General features: G+C 47.7%; 5 protein-coding genes across 5 annotated transcripts; 3 read left to right on the top strand and 2 right to left on the bottom strand.

Annotated features, from left to right (window-relative positions):
* The first annotated feature begins 4,460 nt into the window (after positions 1 to 4,460).
* EDB82DRAFT_484618 (uncharacterized protein) lies at positions 4,461 to 6,400 on the top strand. The gene has a single exon (XM_025731498.2). It carries the CDS (start codon positions 4,747 to 4,749, stop codon positions 6,184 to 6,186), a length of 1,440 nt encoding a protein of 479 aa, XP_025590517.1. The 5' UTR covers positions 4,461 to 4,746; the 3' UTR covers positions 6,187 to 6,400.
* Positions 6,401 to 6,897: 497 nt separating this feature from the next.
* On the top strand, positions 6,898 to 9,351 carry EDB82DRAFT_26613 (major facilitator superfamily domain-containing protein). Its single transcript, XM_065607344.1, has 3 exons — positions 6,898 to 7,523; positions 7,622 to 7,764; positions 7,986 to 9,351. Exons 1-3 carry the CDS (start codon positions 7,068 to 7,070, stop codon positions 8,938 to 8,940), a joined length of 1,554 nt encoding a protein of 517 aa, XP_065465420.1. The 5' UTR covers positions 6,898 to 7,067; the 3' UTR covers positions 8,941 to 9,351.
* Positions 9,352 to 14,293: 4,942 nt separating this feature from the next.
* EDB82DRAFT_470447 (uncharacterized protein) lies at positions 14,294 to 16,619 on the top strand (the record flags this gene model as incomplete). Its single annotated transcript, XM_025731502.1, has 2 exons — positions 14,294 to 14,721; positions 14,774 to 16,619. 2 exons carry the CDS (start codon positions 14,294 to 14,296, stop codon positions 16,617 to 16,619), a joined length of 2,274 nt encoding a protein of 757 aa, XP_025590520.1.
* A 1,793-nt stretch (positions 16,620 to 18,412) lies between these two features.
* Positions 18,413 to 19,793, bottom strand: EDB82DRAFT_470446 (uncharacterized protein; the record flags this gene model as incomplete). Its single annotated transcript, XM_065607946.1, has 3 exons — positions 18,413 to 19,157; positions 19,287 to 19,502; positions 19,708 to 19,793. 3 exons carry the CDS (start codon positions 19,791 to 19,793, stop codon positions 18,413 to 18,415), a joined length of 1,047 nt encoding a protein of 348 aa, XP_065465419.1.
* Positions 19,794 to 20,740: 947 nt separating this feature from the next.
* EDB82DRAFT_519694 (cytochrome P450) lies at positions 20,741 to 22,809 on the bottom strand (the record flags this gene model as incomplete). Its single annotated transcript, XM_025731504.1, has 4 exons — positions 20,741 to 21,840; positions 21,894 to 22,486; positions 22,537 to 22,633; positions 22,689 to 22,809. 4 exons carry the CDS (start codon positions 22,807 to 22,809, stop codon positions 20,741 to 20,743), a joined length of 1,911 nt encoding a protein of 636 aa, XP_025590522.1.
* Between the last annotated feature and the right edge of the window lie 1,298 nt (positions 22,810 to 24,107).

The following is a 24,107-nucleotide window of genomic DNA, read 5'->3' as shown; positions in this document are numbered from 1 at the left end:
TCATCAAACCCCTTTTTCCTATCCGTTAAAAGCCAGTACTGCAACCGCAATAACTGTGCAGGCAGATATGCTGGTAATTACTTGATTGCAATGTGTCTCTCAATGTCCCACCCAGATATCAGATACTTGTTGAAATCAGACGAAGAGAGAGAAAGGATGAGGATCATGACAAATTTATAAGAGATAAGAACCAAGCCACTTATTGTGACCTGTCGCCGGATTATGGAGCCCAGCGGAAGTATAAGATGACAACTCAGAGACCAGGTTGTTGTTTGAAACCCGAAGGAATGAGGGCTGGCTGATGTCACAGATAAAAGGATTCCAATTCAGTATGAGCGCTACTGACAGCAATGGGCGCGACAAGGTGGTGTAAGTATCCGTAGCCTGAACTACGAACAACAAGCAAATGTCAGCCACAGGCCCCAAGGATCAAAGCTCAATCTTTGATGTTTTGGTTTCCTTTCCTGACATGCAATACATACATCCTGATAAAAAAGAAAAAAAGGACGATTTTGGTTTCACATACCGTCTCATCTCACCTGTCACTGGAGACCGAAAGACAATTTACTTTACTTAATGTGTGTTAGGAATATTGCCCAGTTACCCTGTTTTGCCATTTATCTGTTGACGTCTCCCCAGCCTGGCGGGTTAATAATAGGTGGTTTATTTGTCGTACATGTGTATCTGTACCAGCATTCGCCAGTGCCAGTCATTCCGCGAGACATACCTTGTCAGGGGTGCTTTAAGATGATAACAATCCCCCAGGGAAAAAAGAACACGAGCTCGACTATCTCGTCGTCTCATGTTGGTATGGAGACGAGGACCCCCCCCCCTTGCACTGGAAATAAACTTTCGCTTCATGTCTGCATCGGGCTCAAACACAAGGTTCGTTGCATGGATTGAATGTATAGGCGAGCCTCCGCGAAACAAGCGAATTTCTAGAAGATACAGAGTATGCGAGTCAGACTGACGTTTCACCCCATCATGACTGTAACTACATATTCTGTATCGAGCCCGCAATGTCCGATTCATGACCGGTACAAGGTGCTTGTTGGGCTCTTTGTTGAGAGTATTTCCCGGAGCTCATACAGGCCCAAGCTTGATGTGATTTTCGTATGCCGCGAAATGATTTTCTGTATTAGCCCGCACAGAACTACATACTTGGGCTGTAGCTTCTTTTATGCTTCCTTCTTTCTTCCCCTCTTCCCTGTTTGCTCTTTTATGCTATTTTCTTTTCTGTTGACCTGAATGGAGACGTGTCAGAAGATACCATACCCTTGCGGGGAGTGAAGGAGTACAGTTTAGATACATGTTCAATGGTTGAAATCCTTCCAGTGATATTCGAGTGATGTGGTAAATTTGTAGGCAAACAGTTATTGGTTAATCTGGACCTAGGTAGCTAGACTACATACTAAGATAGTGAGGCCTCTATTCTATGCACATAGGTAGCCACATGCACACCTCAACATGCTTCTTTTAGTTAGGATGACTTGACCACGAATAGATTGATGTCCAAAAGTCTATCAGTCTTTTTTTCTTCTTCTTCAGAACCGGGGTACTACTGGTGGTAAATGTACACGCCCAGAATAGTAGTATAGTAGATACTAAGGTACTAGGAGGTCAAGTACTGTACCTGCTTCACTAGCACCGACGCCAAGATATGTCTCCCGCCCTGTTCCCCAGGTTTTCCTATCTCTTATCGTCTCACCTTGCAGGCCGCTACCGCTGCCTCCGCCTGAGCAGGCTCGCCTTGTCAATGCCGTTGGTACCGGCGTATCGTGCTGCAAAGCCCTTGCTTGCCCTATCTTTAGGATGGACTTGAGTTGCTCAGTCCAACTCAGGCCAGTCCAATCCATGTTCCGGTTGGGCTGGGCTGGCTGGTCTGAGCCGTAGGGAAGAATGGATGGCGGCTCATCTCATCTCCCTCCTTTAAATACCTAACATGACATCCTCCTCCCTTTATCAGGACCATCCCTTCCTCCCATTTCCCCGGAATTTATTGGCTTGTACCCGCGCCTTTCTTATACCTACCTACCTATTCGCCTTATCTCTGACCGCGGCTGTAAAGGTGTATAACTTCTTATCCATCCGCCCGTCAGAGAGTCGACTTGAGATCACACTGGCTGCTGAACTATCCTTTTCACATCAAACTCACTTTATCAACTCGGCCCGAATAATATATTCAAGTTCTTCTCTCCACTGCCGCGTCTTCGCATCTACGACTTTGGATTCATACAACGGTTGTCTCCATTCTGTCCCCACAGTTTACACGCAAGCCTCTCTCTGTTGCTATTCTTGTACGTATTGAATCTCTACTTATATAATGGCTTCACCTCAGCCCATATGTCTTTTCGGTCTCTCGAGCAAACAGTTTATTGACCTCCAGTTTCCATAAACAGAAGAAAAATGCCCACTTCTCACTCTTCATCGATCCAGGCTTCGCCTCGCCACATGAGGCTAGTCACCTCACAGGATCTCCTCCACACCAGCATAAACGCAACTCTCTCGACAAAGACGGACCGCCCTTCAACTCCAGTGCATCACATTCAAGAAGACGACTATGCTGTTCCGGCACCTCCTCCTCCCAGTCCTGTCAGTTTCAGACCCGAGCACTGGGCCACGTCGAACCGCCGATGAGATGCAAGCTTTGGCGACAAAGATGCTTGCTACAAGGCACCAGACACAACTCGTTACTCAGCCCCCACAACTCATATATGCGGCGGGCTGGATAAGAGCAACGTTGATCTATAATATTTTCCTCTTCCTATTCCTCTTCCTCTTTCTGTTTTTTTTTCTCTTTTTTTTCGGCGTTATTGCAATATCACGGTCGAGCGCTATGGAGTCTGGGTCAACTGTGAGGGCAAATCAAGTAATGAGTGTCAAGGGCGCACAGGGTTGACACGGGGACTGGCAAGACCTCATTGTCATGTTTTTGTTCGAGTTTCGGTTAGGCGATCGTGGGTATTTGTAGTTGGTATGTTTTTTGTTGGAAGTCTGTGGTAACAGATTGCCGACACTATTGTATAGTACTTTGTTAAAATTCTTTATAAAACCTCAGACCAGCATCAGGATGAACACGCTATACTGTCTAGTATACTGGGAAAACACCGGCTAGTCTTTATGAGGTATAGTTAAATAAGTACTTGAGCAAGCAAGACATCAAGATCTTTTACTTGAGGCTGGGCTAACATTCGATGATTTGCAAGTCCCTATAAATGAGAAGCTTGAAGGTGCTTCGATCCATAATCGTCAAGTACCTATGTATGGTAAGTTAGTGATGGCTGTTACTAGACCTTCACCAGCTGGCAGCTGTATTTTAAACCCTTGACCAGTTGAGTTACCAGTCCTGAGCTCACTATGCGATGATGCTCTGTATCGATCAAGTCGACCTTGCATCGGTACCTAGAAACAAGTACAAAACCTCTTTCGCAATACCCAAAGCAAGTATTTGTCATTCGGGGAGCACGGGTGGCACTGCAAAACAGCAAATCCGTCTTACACCGAGGGCGTAGGCAAAGAGGAAATCGCCAATTAGGAGGCAGGCAGCCAGACCGCCATTACATGTCTTAAGAGGGCTTGAGGGGAAGCTCACCATGCATCCTTATAGGGTTTCGTGGAGTGTCGCCACGAAAATGAATATCCTTGTCCCCAGAAAGAGTGGTTGGCTACTCCGTACGGGGTGCGCATTTCCTGCTTTATCAAGGGCCACAATGTAAACGTGGATCCTACTAGATTCAGGCAACGGGAGCCGAGGAGAGTCTTGTGTAACGTGGAAAACCACCATCGTCGCGTGTAAGTTATCGTTCAGCCCGCTGTATTCTATCAGCGCTCAACTAAGGTTTTCATATTGCTAAGTCATCATAGAGAAGCAGTTCTTGGTTGAAACGAGCAAAGACGTGGAATGATCAATCGCTTTTCTTAGAGCCTACTTTTCTGCAGACCCTGTGTTGGTAGAGAAGAGGTATAACATCCGAGAACTAAAGCATGCCTTGTATTTGTAGTCTTCAATATTGATGACCCCGCAAGCTATATCTGAGAAGCCAGTAGGGAGGTACACGGGATGCACGAAGAAAGACAATTGCATGGACTTTGAGAGTAAACAAGCCACATTCCGACGTTGCTAAAAGATTGACAATGCCAGAGTGACATCAGGATAAATTTGATGAACGCTAACTGTCGGAATTGAAGTGCAGGTTGGTACTCTAGTCGGTAGCAGAAAAGTTGGCCTCCTAAGCCTTAGGGTATAAGAATAAGTAGTCTAAGAACTATAGCCTAAGGAGCATAAAGTGACCTACTAATTTCGTCTCGTGTGCTTCCAGCGGACAATTTTTCTGATACCCTGAGGGTACTGTACCCGGCCGGTAGTGGGCCATGTTGTGTGGTACCTCGGTGACTTCCTTCCTCTAGGTAGCGGGCTCGTGTACGTGGGCACCCCTTTACGCGGATTAGACGCGCCGACACGCGCCGGGCCGCGTCGCATATGCTCGCGTTTCCCTTGACGACGAACACATACCTTCTTTTTTTCGGGGGGATGGGTCTCTCCTTCTCAGACATGTTTGACACCTTCCTGGCGATTTTAACAATTCTTCATTACAACTTCCGCGCTTAGTACTTCCCTATCTAATTAACAGCCTCGTGATTTCCTCGCTTTTGCAACACGATTTTCATGGTCCAAGTTTCCTCACTCGTGCCTTTTATTCCCATACTCCGACGCTCCTGCTCTGAACAGAAGGACATTGGTCTAAGATGCCTCGAGCAACCAGGCGCACCCAGGTTGCACCTGCTGCCAACCAATCTATCACCAGCTTTACTCGCGTATCAAAAATCCATACTCCCACCGGTGGTACCAAGAAAGTCATCGTTGAAATCCAACCAACAGGAACCACCAGGAAACGAAAGGCGGCTGCAGACGAACAAGATGATCATCCCAGGACAAAACCTCGAACCTCCTCATTCGCTCCCAGTAGCGAAGATAAAATTTCTGCGCCAGTCAAACGCCCACTTCGAGGCAAGGAGTCAGTCATCAGCTCAGTTACAAGAACGACGCCAGTATCAAAAGGCAAACGAACAGCCAAGACAACCCCCTCAAGGACCAAAACTGCACACAAACCTATTGGCTCTACACCCCTGTCCGAAAGCAAGAGACAAGGGAAAACAGTACAGACCAAACTTGACGGTATTTTTAAGAAGCTGAACAAACCCACGGCGGATAAGGATGCTTTGCCTACACATCTCGCTGAGCTCATCGACATACACAAAGCATTTGTCAAGACTATCATGATCCAACTTGCCCATAACGGAAAGAACTCTCCTATCGACATTCGCGCGCTCGCTCCCCACATCTCACAGTCCTGGGGGAAACGCCAGGTCACTATCGAGGACATTCGTCGCTGTATCGCCATTCAAAGTTCAGCCAAGTACAATGCTCATTCGCCATTCATGATTACAGACTATGGGCGGGGAAAGATCTGCGTCGAACGCTCTTCTGCCGATATGGCACCTATCAACGAAGAACGGTTATTGAGGCAGTTTGGCATCAACCTACGAGCATTGGGCACCGAACGCTTTGCTGACGATATGGATATCGATCTGCCATTGAATACTCTTTCATTGGACGAGCTCCCCCAGGTTGACATAAAGAATATGGGCAACGGGATAAATGTAAACCCTCTTCTCGATAGAGGGCAACGTGCTCTTTCGGAGCTCAAGAACAGTGTCGCGACGAAGCAGCATGAGAAGGCAGCCAAACAAACCGCCATTTCCCACAACCCTCTTCTTAATCCAGACGGAACCAAGATGAGCCTTTTGGACAGGCTCCGGCTAAAGCAGCTGACCAAAGCCAATGAGCCACTCCCTCCGTCAGGACCCGAGCTCCAGCGCCGTGCAGCCCTCAACCGTGTTTGCGACGTCGCGGCCACTATTTCCATGTTGACACTGTCTAACCCAATGTCACTACCACGACAAGCCTTTACAATGGCAGTGATTCTCGAGAAACTCAAGGATTCTCTCCGAATGCCAGTATCCAAGGAGGAGGGCGCAGCTTGTGTGCGGCTGATTGCAAGTGAAGTCGCGCCGGAGTGGCTGCGTGTTGTCACTATCGGAGGCAGAGAAAATGTAGTTGTTCAGCGCAACAACCAACCTGTTGACCGAGTACTACAAGATCGTGTACATAAGCTACTTGGATGAGAAGGATGGTCGAGGAAAGGAGTTTTGCATTATTGTTGAGGTCTAAGAATACCCTTTGTAGGAAAGTTTGTCTTTTTTTGTTGAAGTCAGAATACGCATCTGCACAAGCATTAGAAGGAGTTAGCGTTACAGAAGGGACAGCCAACTGGGCGCTGAACATTCATATTTGTCCATAGAAACGCAAAAAATAATCAGATCAACAAGTTCAAATAAACCCTGGGACTTTTTCGTGTTTCATAGCCAAGTTAATGAAATGATGGAGAGGTCTGAGAGGTCAACTAATCGGATCTTGATGGCCCGATGGCTCGGCCGATGGCCCGGCCGATGGCCCGAAAAGAGTGGATTCCGGCGACGGTGATCGGAAGCACCGTTCCGATTCTGCAGACCGCATCCTAAGAACATGTTTGTCCGGGCTATTCCCGCACAAAACCAGGTCAGGATTGGATCATTTGTACACAAGCTTCTGGCAAGTGACAGTTGGAAATGCCAGAGTAAGTTATTTATCCGCATAAATACGGATACTGACTGCCGGTATTGGTGAATTAAGGGAGTGGGAGTGGGTTCTGGAGACACTACGATCAATGGATCCGGGAGTGATTGATCAATTCAAGCTAGGATAGGGTCAAGGAATGGAGGAGGGGAATTCCGAAGATCGGTAATCGTTTTGCTGGGATGTGATTGTAAAATTTTCATAAACAAACTGATGATATGCTTGTTGCTTTGCTCAAGGCGTCAAGTCATTCTCTCGGCCGTCAATATTCTGCATGCCAACGCATGCCCTGCCCAACAAGAGACCAATTCGCTCTATAAAGAGACAGAAATGAAGGTCAGTAATATACTAAGACGTCAACATTAATGTAAAAAACCCTACCGCGGCTACAATGAAGACCTCGCAACAAGATCCGCATGACAAAGCATCTTCGATAGCATCAGTCACCGATGATGCAGAAGCCTCACTACAGATCGCGGCATCGAACCCGAACCCAGTTACAGAAACCATCAACCGAGCAACATCACACATATCCGGTCCCGATGCTTTCGAGCCAGCTGCCACGATCGAGGCCCCAAAGGGTGAAGAGCCTTACCGGGAAGCTGGCGACGAGATCTTTGACAAGGTGTCTCGAGGACGAAAGATAGCTATAGTTGCAGTCTTGTCGTTTGGGGCGTTCTTATCGCCCATATCGAGTACATCCGTGTTGGCAGCAACACCAGAGGTTGCGACGACTTACAACACGTCTGGAAGTATTATCAATGTGAGCAACGCAGCATATATGATCGTCATGGCCTTGTCTCCTCTGTTCTGGGGCCCCATGAGTCAAATGTATGGAAGGCGTATTGTAAGCACTGCCCATGCTGTTTAAAATAGGCCAAGGCTATAGAGCCTTTGATGTCCTCAATTACCAACAGTATTAATACATGCTAACTCGATATTCAGGTAGCTTTATCCTCATCAGTCATGTTCTTTGTACTGAGTTTGGCAACCGCACTGGCTCCTAACCTCGCGTCGTTTATTGTCTTCCGGGCCGCTTCTGCGTTTGGCGGAACAGCGTTTATCCTCATTGGTCCAGCATGCATTGGGTAGGTTAATTATATGCCTTCTCTTCTTTTTGTCAGCTGCAAGGTCTTTATAGAGTGGTTGTTGTTCCAGCAAGACCGTATGTTATCTTATTTATTGACACAAGCCTTACCTCAACCGACCAAACATATGTTGCTGTTATGGACTCGGATGGTTGAAGCAAAAGCTGGCTATTCACATAAATACGCAATCATGTCTAAGATACGATACTGACTCTGGACAGTGATATATACCGCCCTACAGAGCGCGGTGCAGCCATGGGTTGGTTTCTGACCGGAACCCTTGTTGGTCCCGCGTTTGGGCCGTTCTTGGGTGGTATAATTGTAACGTTTTCGTCCTGGAGGAGCATTTTCTGGTTACAGACAGCACTAGCTGCAGCTGGATTTTTGGGCGTCTATTTCGTTGTGTCCGAAACAGCTCACCACCTCAAGATTGATGATCTGAAAACTCTTTCTGGTAAGAAGAGGGCACTCACAATCCTGAGCATGATCAGTCCAATGAGAGTACTGCGTCTGTTTCAATATCCAAATATTGCCTTGGTGGCTGGCGGAAGCGCATCCTTGACATGGAACATGTACAGCCTTCTAACACCGATTCGATACGTTTTGAACCCACGCTTCAACCTCGAATCCCCGCTGTTCTCGGGTCTCTTTTACCTAGCGCCAGGCTTCGGCTATCTAGCTGGAACATTCGTGGGGGGTCATTGGGCGGACTACACTGTGAAGAGATGGATCAAGAAGCGTGGTGTTCGTGTTCCTGAAGACCGGCTTCGATCTACGATGCCTTTTGTGGGTATAATCATTCCGGGAAGCATGCTGGTTTATGGCTGGACTGTGGACCAAGAGGCTGGTGGCATCCCGGTTCCAGTCATCGCCATGTTTGTGCAGGGCGTTGCGCAGCTGTTTTGTTTCCCATCGTACAACACGTACTGTCTCGATGTGATGCCTGGCCAAGGAGCTGAAGTGGCCGCAACAAACTTCTTCGCAAGATATCTAGTCGGATGCGTGGCATCAGCGGTAGTTCTACCAGCAATTGAGGTACTGGGCATTGGATGGTTCTCCACCATATCAGCAGCGTACTTGATAGTTTCAGCTCTGGCAACTATGGCTGCAATTCGATGGGGGAAGTGCTGGAGAGAAAGAATGGAGGCAAAGCTTAGGAATTCAAGGGATAAATAGGCTAATACTACCTAGGTACCCAGTGGGACGTAACATCATGCAAGTATATACTCCCCACTGGCTGGTATAAGGGCACTTGAGTTATCGTATCTGGTGCAGCATTTTGAGAGGAGTTGTCCAGAACAGCGAAGCCGAGACATTGTGCCCGAGACATATAATGAAGACGCAATTGGTCAAAATAGTGCGTTATGATGATCTATTACAAGACAAAGCAACCAGGTTTTGCTGAACATTTGGAATGCCAGAGTGCCGATAGGCAACTGGCTAGACTCTTTACTGACGTATGGGCATTGATGTGGTATATATTGTGCGAGCGAGTTGGAAGCAAGAACTGTTGATCAACCGCAGGTATTAAGAACCGTTATAATTCCATGCACAAGGTAAAGGCGAAAGGGAAGCAATATGACCAAATCTCATGGTTATGTAGTGTAGGTAGGTTCGGATAAAACAATTCGGAGACCAATCCTGGTATTATGCCACTGTACAGAGAGTATTCTACTGGATCCATCTCCCACTCACAAATGTTAGTTTGATATTTTGTGGCGTCGTCGAATAGGGTGTGTGCAGTTGAGAGATAACGCAGCGGAGCTTCAGTAGCACTAACTTAGGATTAGACTTGGGAGTAGGCTTAGCAAGGTTACACGTTAGCTCCAACGTTTGTTTGATGGTCGTCAGATACGATACGATAGGATGGCGATAAAGAGCAGCAATAGATCGGGCGAGTCTCCGATTTAAAGATACTCGTATCGAGACGTGTTACCCAAGCAGTTAAAGTAGACTGCACTGTACTTCTGGATCTTCCAAGGGATTCCGGGCCGGAGATCAAGCAATCAATTGCATTCTGAAGCAATTAATTGAGATGAGAAAAGGCTCCGAAATTAAGATGAAATTGTTTGTATTAGTTGGAGGCATGCACTTGCAGAAGTAAATGCAGGGCTGGGCAGGGGGCAGGCATGCATTTCATTTTATCAGCATTGGATTGGACTGAATTACTGAGTGGCCCGCTTCTGTTGAAATGACCTCGAGACTCTTTGGAGATTGCTTTTTCAGAATAATGCACTCAACTAGTATCAATTGGGATGAGGGCTTGCTCTAGATACTCAAACTCAGACTCGAAGGACTGAGAATACATAAGAATGAATCCTGTTTTATTACCAAGTATATCGAGCTGATCTAGTCTGGCGAATACTATCTACTTTACAAATCGTAGTAAATGTCGGGCTACGACATGAAGGGCAATTATTGTATACAACTGTAGTACGTTAACCCGAATAGACTCAGCTCAACGAGTCTACATAGTGCGGTTAAAGACAGCATCTGTTTGTTGTGACCTGGCATGTTCTGTTCTATTCTAGGTTTGAGCCAGCCTCCACTGCCAGTTCAACGACGCATTACACAGTCGAAACACGAGAAACAGGGACCTTTCCATTATCAATAAAAGGGCCCTGCCGTGGAGCAAATACTATATCTCCAACAATAGTAAACCCATCCAAGTCACAGCCGTTCCTGGTAATTCCATCATCATGCGGCAGCAGAAAAAAGTCAGTAAATGACAGATACAACCAACAACAGATAGGATAACCAGGTCCATAAATCAGCCATTTCAGCCAGACGCAAAAGAGAAAAAACCCCGAGCTGACAGGGCTGGCTGCAGAATTGGCTCGCTTTCTTCCTTGGCTTGCTTGCACTAGAACGTCCAAGTTCGTGTCAGTAGGTGAGCAGCCCTTGGCAATCTCGCCGTTAAAAATGGGTCCATGTTTGGTGAGAAGCATGAGGTGAATGAAGTGTTGATTACATGGCATTATTGGCAACATCACTTCACTTATATTTATGTTCACGCGTCGTGCCACCTATGGCCTTGAAGTCGAAGCCTGTCCTTTCTTCTTCTTCTTCTTCTTCTTCTTCTTCTTCTTCTTCTTCTTCTTCTTCTTCTTCTTCTTCTTCTTCTTCTTCTTCTTCTTTTATAAAACTAGGCCAAAAGCTTGGCTTGGATAGAGGTTCAGCGCAAGCATAATAATAGGCAAGTATTAGGTACATGCTACTACATTATATGTACTAAACTTAGATCAAGAAACCTAACTACAGATAGTACCTAGGCCAATTGCTTGATTCACAACTGTAGCCTAGGGAAGGCCGATAGTGGGGGGTCAATGTCACTATTCTTGATGACAAGTTAACAAGGTCAATCAATGTTATAGTAGCTTGGTTAACAATTGTGTACCCTTTCTCGCATCCCATCAGATCAGGATGCAGGGCTTCCACAGTTATGGTTACAGAATAAAGCGTTGGTCAATATCTCGAACCAATTCTCCATCATCAATGCCCACAATCATGAACCATCTGTGAGATAATTGGAGTAGGCGGTATGGTCAAGAGGACGCGTGGCGGGAAGACCCTCTCCCTCACCCTTATCCTCCAACAGAAGGGGGGCGTGGCCGGATTCAGGCCGGGGTTTGCTTTGCTTCGCTTGGCCAAGATAGACGGATTCAGCTCTGGAGACGATTTCGAGATGATATGCCAGTTTTGAAAGACCACTTCATCCGCTTAATCCCCTATGATTTTTTACCTACAATTTTGTCATCTTCAATTCAACTCAATTGCAGATTCACAAATCGTCTTTTTTCGGAAATGTCGTGACGAGATGAGAACAAGCATAAAAAGAGGGGGACCATTTTGAAGGTTTATTTACCAATCACACACGCTCAGCGTCGATTAAGTTCCAGGCCATGTGCTTTTGGTCGCTCGTTTGCTCAAAGGTTAACAGACTGATGGTTTGGCATCAACAAAATCATAGCAGTGGCAGAAACGGCGGCAACCGCCCGCCAGACACTTACGAATCTCATACCCAACACCATGTGATGTCGCAGTAAAGAGCCGCAATGTTGCATTGTATTGCTAAGTACCGTGACGACTGATATGCGAATGAACCCATGTGTTTGACACTCCGTTGTCGATCAGGAGTTACAGGACGCGCAACCACAGCCGGCTGTAGGCATGGCAATGTTTGAAGCCTCAAGCTCCATCACGAAGCGTGCCAAACTTGAGCCACGGGTAGCAAAGCCTCTCCCTTCTCTAACAATAGGGGCGGACTGACCCTCGCTCGAAGACCCACGGCACGGGCCCAATGACCCGTCACCCTTGAAGGCCCTGGTGCGCTTTCTGGCCGTTTTGATTGGGGTGCGAGTGATAAAACTGCTTGCTGGGTTATGGCGCAACGACAGGGGAGGCAATGCTTGCGTCAAGGCTTATTATAGCTGGCAAAGATTGTCAGCGCTATTGTCCTTGTCAAATCTACTACACAGTACATACTTGTTACTGTTCCGACAACGGTTTATGAAGCACTCACTGCCTGGGCGGTAGGACAACACCACAGTGGTGATGGCATCGCCAGAACCTTTCTTGTTGACAGTTATATAGGTATCCTGTAAGTGTCAAGTTCTTGGACTTACCTACAGCGGGCAGCTGATTGACTGATCGATTGATGGACTGAGATGTCAGATCAGCGGGGGTTCAACCAGGTTCAAATTCTTGACCAATTGAAACTCATGAAACCCCCGATGGCTTCACAAGTTCGAACGTTGGTTGGATATAAGATTCGAATGGCGTTTCTAATTGGAAGTTGACCTCCACCTTTCCTGCCCCCGAGCAACGCTGTCTCAGCAAACGTTGAGAAGAAAGGCCCAGTCGTTGGGCTCTCTCGGCAATTTCTGGTGCAAGAAAGAACGAGGGTTGTGTTCAGAAACCTTTTTTTACTATATAGGGAAGACCGGGGGACCCATTTCCCAAAGCTTGAATGGGTCCCTGTTCCAGTCTGAATTCTTTGGTGTTCTCCAAATGCCTGACCTTGACCCAAGATCCCTTGTTAGCGAAAGACTTGGCTTTTGCAAGTACAAGCTTCCCTTCCCTGCATGAGCTTAGTCCCGGACACCAGATGAAGGACACATTGCTCTTTTGGATTCCACTGTGCCAAGAATGAACATCACCTAATACCGACCAGCTCCTTGGATCAGATCCATTATCGGCAGGTTCTACGTGTTGTTAGCACGCAATGTCCGCAACGCACATCTGAGCAGCCTTTTTAGTACAGAACACTGCCACAGACTGACTTATTTGGATCCCTTAAAACAAAAATGCCAAGCACTGCCATATCGTCTAAAGATACCAGGCACTATAGTGCACTCTACGCCGTGCTTTATGGTATGGTGTTGTGCGGTGCGGTGCTTTGCATTATGTTATGCCTCCCGGACTCTCCGAGTCACAGCCAAGGTTACTGGCTGCCTAGGTGATAAGCCGCCACCAAATGCAGACCCAAATTATCTGAAAAGAGAGGAATAGCTTGAGAGAAACACTATCTACTATTGCGGGATTGATTGAGTTTTGGAATCGCACAGTACATCCCCAGCCCGGGTTCTCGTCTAGGTACCTTTCATTGGACGAATCTCACCTCAACTCGAAGTCACCTATCACAGCTAGGTTCTCTGAATTGTCCAGTTACAGGCAGGTACCTACTAGCCCCTACTTACTGTAGGTCCCATAAATGTACTTTCCGTTCCCTCCTGGTCCCGTTAGCGGACTCCGTAGCGGGCCCCTCCCCCTAAGTAAATTCGTCCTTTGCTGCACTGTTCTTTCCCCTTGTCCCCCTATCGCCCTCTGCAAGGTCCTAGCCCAGGATACCTTAGTTGGTAGCAACCCCTTGTCCCTCCCGTGTCCATAATCCCAATCCCCTGCGCTGGCCTCTCCTCTCCTTGTCTGGTTTGGCCTGTCTTCGCTTTTTTTTTTCTCCCTCCTATCTCTTCTTGGTTCAACTTCTTTTCTCTTATTTTCCCCCTCCTTTCTCTTCCCCCCTCGTCAACGCTTTCCGCTCTTCGCTCGGTCTGTTCATCGCTCTCCTAGACGACGCCCTCTGCTTCGCTTCTCATCGCAAAGTCGTCAAGCACCGGGCCTCCGTATTGCTTCAAGCGCTTGCCTGTTGCGCTGTGCGATCGTGCTGTTCAGCCGCCTCATCTCCTTTTCATTTAGTTGCCTCCGTCTCGTGACGAGGTAGCACTGTTTGTCCACTTAACTTACGCTCCTACTTGGACAACATCTTTCGTCGACCTTCCTTGCGGGATATCTCGACGACTGCCAGTCGCTACTTTCAATTGATTTTCCGGCCAGAACCGCCTGTACCTGTAACTTGTTCAACGAACCCTTCGATGTCGGCCGGCTCCACTACGACTTTCGCTCCGTATCTACGATAATTTTCGCAAACTACCTGTCTCGCCTATATCTATACATTGCAAGCATCCTCCGCACAAACCTCTGCGACTCGACAAATCATCGGCCTAGTATGCAGCGGCGCCATTCAGTCACCATGGCCGCCCGCAACAATAATAATTCGCGAGGCCCTTCGGGCAGGAAAATTGACCCTCTTCTCCCCTACTCCATCATCTCTGAAAAGACCAAGAAGCCAAGACTCAGGATCCGGTCGCTCTTGGGTCCATGCCATGCCCGGCGAATTTTCACCTGGCTTCTGGGCGTCGCCTTCCTCATCACTCTGATTTTTGTCAAGTCAAGGAGCTCCGGCTACAGTGTCGGAAAGATGAGCGGTACCAAAACTCAACAGCCGATAGCGACAGCTACTGTCGTGAACACTCAGGGCGAGACTGTTGTCATGCTTACTGGTGATATGGATGGTGACGGAAAGCTCGAAACCGTACCGGAGAACGAGTACGTTACTGCTGACGAAAAGAAGGAAGTTGCTGCGCAGCTTGAGAAGATGCCTTGGTTGAGATTCCCTCAGTATGTCCACAAGTTTTGTTGTCCTGTTTTGTGTTGCTGATTTCGCCTCTAGCCTCGACGGTTATTTTCACGGTCTCCGAACCATCGTTAGCAAGGCCAACTTGATTTCGGAATACCCCAACATTACTGACAAGGCCCCTCTACCTTCTCCGGCCATGAATGACCACGTGCCTAAGCCTCAAAAGTACATCCCTTATGATCATGGTAGCGATGTCAAGACTTGCTACCTCGACGCCAAGAAGACCGTCCCCGCCCCGGATCTGTATGCTTTCAACGGTGTTCCTCAGCATATGCCTGATCCCGCAATTGGCTCCTACAAGCTCCTCGGCATTCGGGACGATGTTTGCTTCGACCGCTTCAGTCGATATGGCCCTTACGGCCTGGGCTATAGCAGAGCTCAAGGTGGTCTGGATACCGGTCTGGATACTGAGGCGTCTGGAAATGAGGCAGTTTGGGCGGAAACTGGCAAAATCAACTACATCGACGTGAACTGGGCCGATGCTCAGGAAGATTGCTACAAAGCCAACAAGCATCGTTTCAAGCAGGTCAACGCCGACACCGGCGAGCTCTCGGAGACCAGCAACAAGAAAGGACGCATTGCCGTCGTTGTCCGTACATACACTGGCTTCAAGTGGACTGAGCTTGCTGTCCTCAACTTCCGTGCTCTCATCAGCGAGCTTTCGCTACGATCGGGTGGCGAATATCAAGTTCATTTTCTGATGCAGGTACGAAACATCGATGAGCCCATCTGGTCAGATAAGTGGACGGTGCAGCGCATCATCAACGACAACGTTCCCGCCGAGTTTCGAGGTCTGGTTTCGCTTTGGAGCGAGCCTCAAATGAGACTCATGTACCCCGGCCGATTTGGAGAGACGATCGAGAACCCCAGTGGTGCCGATATTCACGGTATCTACCGAAGCGCCCATTTCCCACTCCAGGTTTTCGCCATGCAGCACCCCGAATATGAGCATTACTGGAACTGGGAGATGGATATGAGATACCTCGGCAGTTACTACGAGTTCTTCGACCGCCTTGGCAAGTGGGCTAAGGAGCAGCCTCGAACCCTTCTTTGGGAACGTAGCGCTCGTTACTACATCCCTCCTTACCACGGAACCTGGGAGAATTTTTCTCAAACTGTTCAACATGACACGCTGGCCTCTGGTCGCGCTCCCATCTTTGGCCCTCTGTCCTTCGAAGGCAAGGAACAACTACGACATGATGAATGGGGTCAATCCATGATGCCTGCTTCTTGTAGTTCTGATGCTCCTGATCGTTCCAAGTGCGGTGTCGGTGAGGAAGCTGACATCATCACTCTCAACCCTCTGTTCGATACCGAGCAATCCGGTTGGGTTTTCTCCGATGATGCTACCGGCTACAAGGCTCCTCCTCCTCGACGATGCGCTATCATCACCGCGTCTCGTCTCAGTCGTCGTCTTTTGATGTCGATGCATGAGGAAGTCTGGCGATACCACCACACCATGTTTTCGGAGATGTTCCCGCCTACTGTTGCGTTTCACCATGGTATGAAGGGAGTGTATGCCCCGCATCCTATCTTCCTCGACCGGGCCTGGTATCCTTTCAGTGAAATTGACGCTGCTTTCAACGCTGGTCGTGATCACTCAACATCTGGCCCTGGCAGTCCCTTTGACCAGCTCAATGAACACAACCATAAGGGCACCAGTTGGTATTTTAACAGCGAATTTGCCGGTCTTTTGTGGCGCAGGTGGTTGGGCTATGCTCAGCTTGATGGTCGTGGCAAGCACGGCGGTCGTGCTAACGAAGGACATGAGCGAGGTGGTAAGACAGAGGAGATGAAGGACAGCAGCAGCGGCCGGTTATGTCTGCGTGGTATGCTGGTGCACCCCATCAAGTTTGAGCATCCTTCAGAGAAGCCTTAAGTTGAGGGATGCAGAATAACAGTCCTTCAACCTTGTCGCCGTCATGAGCAAGGCGACGCTATTTGTCCACCCTCGACCAGCGCACACGACAGACATCACCACGCACATATGCATTTGCAGGAGCATTTGTACAAATATACCCACGACTATTACTGAATGGCAAGACATCCGATTCCCAACACTACGATGAGAAGGGTGATGACGCGAATTCTATGCATCTATTTTTATCAGTTCCTTCGCCCTGCTTGCATTCCGTTTACGGAACCAGCGAACTCGTCCTAGACTTACCTAGACACTTTATTATTTGAACCTTACCTTCTATTTCTCTTCCACCGTCTCGGTATTCTCTGCAATCAAGGGTTTCCAGAACGCCGTCCTAATCAATTCTTCTCATTCCAGACTGGGAATGTTATGAGGTTGTCTGCATCATTCAACACTAAAAATTTGTGTTTTAACTCGTCTGTTTATTCTCTGTTCTCATTTTATCAATCGGTGTGGCATGTCGTTTCTGGGTACGAGACATCCAGGACTAGGCGCGGAAATGGTCTCCGCCTATGCTACAGGGCGTTTTGGACTGGGGGGGGATTTTGGGAAGACACATGTGAACATGGTGCGACTTGTATAGATTCAATCTAGTATTAGAGGTGGCAGTATGGAGTGAGATTTCATCTGGGTTTGAAACCAATTTCGAAGCCGATTCTGAGTCGTGTACCTATTTGTGCTGTTTGTGGTGCATGCCGTTGCTTAAATAAGGATGTTTGTCGTTTCATGTGAACAAACGATTCAAGCCAAATAAACAGCCATGCCTATCAAAGTTGTTCATTCAAGTAGCTGAAATGTATTCCCTAACGTGCCGGCTGGTCTAACTCCAATGTACTATAAACAAAGTCAAGTCTTGAGAGGACGAAGTCGGTATTAGGCTTGGGAAATCATTCATAACCACCAAAACATTGGTAAATAAGGCTGCTATTAAGATTGACAGGGCAATGGTAATTCCGTTCTATTCTTGCAAGGCAAGCACTTTTGAGGCATGCGGTGCGGCACACAATTGTAAGTAGTTGCTGCCAGGTGTACACAACTTCACCTCATCGCTGAAATACTAACTGGTATTTAGTTCGATCGCAAGAGCAATACCCAGGTGGTTAACGCAGTGCACGATCGAGAAGTGTAAACACGTTCACCATTACAAAATGCCCAAATTTCGTGCCGATTGATAGAAACTCTTTTGGACCAACCAACACGTTCAATGTCTGGAGACGCGATCCCAAATGCAAGTCGAATTCAGTAGCCGATCTCAACAGTCCAATCGGAGGGTTTCAAGGCAATATTTACAACTTTAAAAACCAAACCCCAGGATCAAGGATATGATATGTAAGACCAACATAAGTAGCATATGAAATCCCGTCCGTGACCAGCTATCGCTAGTCCTATCCCACCAATTTTTTATTTAGGCAAGCGTTACGCTGGTCAAGGAATAAGGGAGGAGTCCCAGCCGCTTGAGCGGCGCAAAGAACCCATATGCATCAGGCGAAGCACGAGAAAAATAAAATCCATTCGCCAGGTATCAAACACCTCTGACGCCGTTAACACTCGAATCCTACAACGCCGTCAACCCAAAGAATAAGAAAGAGCACGTTTTGCTCAAACGCTGGGTGGCTTGGTCTGGGTTAACCAAATCAGACAGCGCTTTCAGGTTCTGCCCCCATCGTTGTGGTTTTATTTCTGAAGTTTATGGAGAGGGCTAGGTTCATTGAGCTTATTTGGCACATGATCTACCGCCTCCCTTAAACATCTCACTTCCTCAGAACGGCGTCGTAAATGCTCACTAAGCCAGTAATGGCAGTTCCGGTCAAGATGCCCTTGTAGCCACCATAAACAGCGTTTTCAAGGCGCATTATTGAAAGGTCGCTCAGAAGACCGCCAAAGTTGACGCCCTGGCCGTAGACAACAAATGAAACGAGTGCCTTGACAATACTGAAAGTCAAGGGGTCCACGACGTAGTCGGCGTAACTTGGACGAGGGCGAACTCGCGAAGGAGGGGGGCTTGTGGCGCTGAGGTTGAAAAAGTAGCCAACAAAGGAGGGAATAACAACGCTGGTAAGAATCCAGGTCAGGGCAGGGGACCAGAAGCTGGAGGTGAGAAGCAAGAACATGTCAGGAACATAGACAGGGTAGTCTGGCGTGCCAAGAGTGCTGATGGCGGGAATTGTGAAGGCGTAAATGTTGCTTAGAATCTCGCGACGGACATTCCACAACTCCCAACCTGCGACGCAAAAGAGAATGCTTGTGACAGTGCTGAGTGTGTCGCGTGTCGCATGGCTAACTTCAGTGATGCCGCTTTCCTCGTACATTGACGAGACGCGCTGGCGCACGATGCTGGTTGAGCGATCAACAGCCAGAGCTACATCGGCAGGAGTCGCAGGTAGCGCATGTAGCGTAATGCTCGACGCGACCTGCGCCAGTGTACGGCCAGGAGTCTCGACAAGCGCAGTAGATGTAGCTAGGGGAGAAGAAGCAATGTCACTTCTGTCACTCGAACTATGGGTTTGTTAGCTCAACGGTTCTAATAACACGATACGCGCGAAGCAGAATTCCTTGGGCACTGGCGCGCCTTGACTGATAAGAACGCTAGAGACGCCAGGAAGACCAAGATGATGAGCTGCTTACTCAAGTGATTCCTCTTCCACAGGCTTTGAGGGCCTTCGTCGAACTACCTTGACGCTGTCTTCGCGGAAGACTTCCTTCTTGATCGGGGATCCTTGAGCCTTGGAACGACTGTTGAAGTAGCCAGCGAGGTCTGGATCGGCGATAAAGCGCGACGAGTTCTCTGTGAGATAGCTGTCAAGAGCTACACCGAGGTCGTCTTTCTTGAAACCGTCGAGGCTATATTGGATCATGTCAGCGCGACTGATTATGGCTAATGGGCGCATGGAGGGGTCGTGGTAAAGTGGGCGCGTCGCGTTGCGCTTGGATACAACTAGTCGCAAACAATAGGAACAAAAAGAGAATTTGGCCTGCTACTCGTGTTTGGCGATGGTTGCGCGCGCGAGTATGATGGAGATTCCTGGATGGACGGCGGAGGACTCACCCTGATAGTCCCACAGACTCGGCGAGGGTCTCCAGTTCACCCTTCTTCTTGGTCTTTAACCATGAGTTGTATCTATGAGTAGACATGTTGAGGAGTCGTGAAGAGTGTGTGTAATTGGAATTAAAAATAAAATAAAAAAGGTACTCCAAAATGTAGATTTCAGCTTGATGTATATGTACGTGTCGTAATTTGTTGGTGTGCGACAGAAGAAGCGCAAAATGAAGCTGATGGTGATGATGAGAAGAACGGAGGTACAAACTCGCTTGTGGTGTGTTGGGGGGTTCCGGGTTGGAAGGGTGATGCTGCTGAAGAAGAAGAAAGGGCCCGCGTTTAATAGCGGGTCTCTCCCAGGTTGTTTATGTTTTTGTCTCCCCGCAGATCATTTTAGGTTGATGACTATGACCTTGCACCAATCAGCGTGCTCTATCTTGCAGCTCAGTCGCTAGAAATTGCTGGTGCTGATTCACTGATGAAGGATGGAAGCAATGGTATGACCTCATCCCACCTGGGAATCTAACATGTAAACTTAAACCACAACCTACCTACCTAAGTTAACTCTTTTTGTTAGACGCAACCGTGAGCCAGTCATAACGGACCGCTCTTGTGAGTAGGCAAACGCGTTACTCGCAAGACGCGACACTTGTTTTCTTCACCTGCTCTTTGAGTGTTGATACTACATTTTAACTGATGTGAACAATTGAAGATTGAGCCCAATCAGATGTTTCGACTACAAACGGACTACATGACCTCATTTTACTTCCACTTCCACTTTCACCCTCACCTTCACCTTCACCTTCACCTTCGCCTAATAGACTGCCGCTGCTAGTATATAGGATTTACTCTATAGGGCGACTAGACATACCATGGAACCAAGCCATGTGAGTGTACCTAGGTTTTCATGAACTGCATATTGAATTCATAGCTCACTGGCTGGTCGGATCCAGCGACAGTGCATATATACAGGTGTAATGTATATGTAAATGACAAAAATATATTTCACCCATACCTGCTTACTGTCCTCGATAGCTTCTACCTAGAGCCAACTCACAAATCTCTCCTTTCCCCTCTTAACCATCCTTACTGGCACGTAATCATCATTCATCTTAAGCGTCAACAGTGAAGTCGCACCTAATATCTTGGCCCTACTTGCAGATTGGGCTATTGCATACAAGTCGCGTCTTTCTTCTTTGTTCATCCTCTCGACCTCCTCATCGTTTGCCCACTCATCCACCCCCAACTCCAGGCTGTAGTCCCGGAAGAGCACCGCAAGCGCGGCGATTATTTCCACTTGAGCAATCCGGCGGCCGAGACATGATCTGGGCCCGTCGCTGAAGGGGATATATGACCCCCTTTCTGGCCGAAAGAGCTGCGAACTTGTATCAGGGCCCTTGTATCCACCAAAATCCTCGTTCTCAGAGGTAGCAACATCTGACTCTGTCGGCTTTGTCGTGGCCTCATTCGATCGGTACCATCTCTCAGGTACCCAGTCATTGATGTCGTCCTTACCAACATGGATCTGACTTGGTCTCCCAGGCCAGTATCGTGGGTTTCGATGGATCGATACGGCTACCAAGGAGATGATTGTACTCCCTGGGATCAAGTAGCTGTTGCCATCAATAGTAATGACCTGCTCTTGTTTCGGGGGCACTTTCTTTGGTATTTCCACGACTGCGGGTGTCATTCTGAGAGTCTCATTCATGCAGGCGCCGAGCATGCTAGCCATCATCGGGTTGATCAGCGTGTCATAATCCCATGAGCTTGGTTCTTTCCCGCCGAAGATCTCATCGATATCCCTTTGCAATCGCCTCTGCGATGCTGGATTGTTTGCCAATTCTAGCAGGATGAAATACAACGCCCCAGCGGTGGTCTCATGTCCGGCGACGAGCATGATGAAGGCATTTCCTTGGATTTCGTCTCGTGACAGTGCACCTTTTTTGAACTGCGTACCCTGCTGGCCTTCGCCCGTACGGTTCGCGTAACTGGATCTTACCAACTGGCCCATCAGGTCCATGCCGTCGACATGCTCGCCTTTTCGAGCTTCCTCAAACTTCTCGTCCATCAACTCGTGCATATATTTACTAAACTCGTCATGGGACTCTGCTGCGAGCCGGTTCTTCTTAAAAGGCATTGTCCCTACAGCGTTGTTAGCCCAGCGTTTCAGCAATCCCTCTCGAAGTTGAGCTAACTCAGTATCCATCGTGGAACAAGCAAAATGAGCAGGATGCACTCCAAAGCAGTTGCAATTGTGGTCACGAAACTCATCTTGTGTCCTGCGGTGGCTTCTGGAGAGCCATACTTTGCCATTTTTGGATTGGCCTTTGCTGGCAGAGACTCTCCGGGCCAAAGCAACTTGAGGCCAAATCCGACATAAGCAATAATGTTGAGAGCTAGCCTCATCGTGTCCTGGTCGAGTGTGTTGATAGTACCACTGTCTTGACCACCTGATCCCATCCACATATTGACTAAACCTTGTGCCTGGTGTATAGCTTCCTGAAAGACAAGAGCAGCATTCTTTTCGTTGAATGAAGCTGAGGTCACTTTTCTATGGTTTCGCCAGATGGCGCCTTCTGAAGTCAGAATGTTGTCGCCAAACACTCGTAGGATCTCGTATGATTCCACGTATTTTGGGAAGTGCTCTCTCCGGCACGTAATCTGACGGATAGCTTCGGCATTGCAGGTCATCATAAAGAGCATGTTTGGAGAGACTACGATAAACACATCTCCGTGGCGCGCAAAGGCATCATGGCGTGTATTATATGAGAATCCAGGCGTCAAAACTCTGTGGTCGATAACGTTAGTACAGCTCGATTAGAGAGTGACTATGCATACTCTAGCCATTCTTCCCATAGTGGCTTGGGGAGCAGTTTAATTATCGGGGCCAATCCTTTATGAGCCAGTATCCATGGGCCGAAGATTGGTGACCAAGCTATTTAAATGTTAGCTTTAAGACATTGAGTCAAAACGGACTGTGGGAGATATACGGGCAGTGATGTAAGGCAAGCCGCTCTTTTTTGCCGCTTCAATATTGCTTCGCAGTCCAGAGACACACTTATACACAGCGTACAAGACAGCTGTGCCAACAAGGACTAGGACTGTCTGCATTCTGCGGATGATTCTTTGATATACCCTGAAAGTATAGGGTGGGTTTGGATCAGTGACAGGGGCCGCGGATCAAGCTCAAGATCTCGAATGGACTGCCCTCAAATTGAGACCAGAGCTTCTTGAAAACAAAACTTTACGAATTTGGAAACAAAGGGGGGAAAACATGTCAATAAAAGATCTGGCATCGGCTGAGATGGAAAGGGGCCGGTCTGTTTTTATTCCCACTTTGCATCGGCGCTTGTGTCGCGGATCAAACAAACGGGGTTGGAGCTGTAACAGACGACGCTTCAGATGGACATGCAGGTCGTTACCATCATCATATAAGAATAAAAAGTGTATTCAAAAACATTTATCAAATCGCCTCAATTAGATAACTAGATTGCAGCTCACTTTCAGCATTATATTCCTTACGCGGGCAGGTGCACGTTAGTATTGGTCATCGTGTATCTGTTTGCCTGTGCGAGAGAACCTATGGCGTAACACATAGTGGAGTGCATCCCTGAATAGAAGTTAGATTTCATCACGCTGCTAGGTGGTATAGCTCTTCAGGTTTTGCCATAATATCAAATAGGTCATATATCATAGTGTGGACAATGGGTTATCTCTTAGTTCAGACAGTAGTTCATAACTGGACAAGGCTAAGGCTATAAGGATATCTGATAGGCCAGTGCCTGGGATGAAGAATACACCATTTAACTTGGCCATATCTCATTCAATTGAAGCTCTTGGAACTGACAAGTACTTAATGATGTCTCTACTGTTCGTATCATGTAATGCGGTGTTGCCTAGGTAGTATCAGATGAGAAACCGTCCCAAGTTACGAAGTGACATTAATCAGGATGATATGTCAAGAGTGACACATCAAGTGTTTACATGGAGAGAACACGTTAATAATTCATAACACGATCTGGGAACTAATAAGCTACTGACTTACTCGCTGAGGTAAGTTCTTAGGTAACTTTTCAACAATCGTTTCGTTACCCTGTAATTGATTAACAACAGAATAGTAGTCTACCCTGATACTTGCAAGGAAATTGGTATGTGGGCTTACTCGAACGAGGGGTGGGCTCGGACTCGCCGCCACTGTGGTCCAAGTAATTCAACATCCGCATGTAATTTCCCTCCTCCTGAGCCAAAATGAAGCATTTACTGTAGAGCCTACAAGTACCCGGCTACAGGAACAGTCAGACAATGTAAACCGTCAATGATAGAACAGGTCGTAATCAGACAATGGAAATTGATGGAGACAACCAGATGCCACAGCATCAAAAGTCACGCAATATCCCTCCTTATGTAGT

The sequence above is a fragment of the Fusarium venenatum genome (genome assembly GCF_020744135.1).
Source record: "Fusarium venenatum strain MPI-CAGE-CH-0201 chromosome Unknown EDB82scaffold_1, whole genome shotgun sequence".
NCBI lineage: Eukaryota > Fungi > Ascomycota > Sordariomycetes > Hypocreales > Nectriaceae > Fusarium > Fusarium venenatum.
The sequence above is the reverse complement of the archived record's forward strand: the minus strand, read 5'-3'. Positions and strand labels throughout refer to the sequence as shown.

Bases quoted from the DNA above. Each gene is read 5' to 3' on its own strand.
- EDB82DRAFT_484618 (XM_025731498.2), top strand. From the start codon at position 4,747: ATGCCTCGAGCAACCAGGCGCACCCAGGTTGCACCTGCTGCCAACCAA.
- EDB82DRAFT_26613 (XM_065607344.1), top strand. From the start codon at position 7,068: ATGAAGACCTCGCAACAAGATCCGCATGACAAAGCATCTTCGATAGCA. The intron at 7,524-7,621 runs GTAAGCACTGCC...CTCGATATTCAG, and splicing joins AAATGTATGGAAGGCGTATT to GTAGCTTTATCCTCATCAGT. The intron at 7,765-7,985 runs GTAGGTTAATTA...GACTCTGGACAG, and splicing joins ATTGGTCCAGCATGCATTGG to TGATATATACCGCCCTACAG.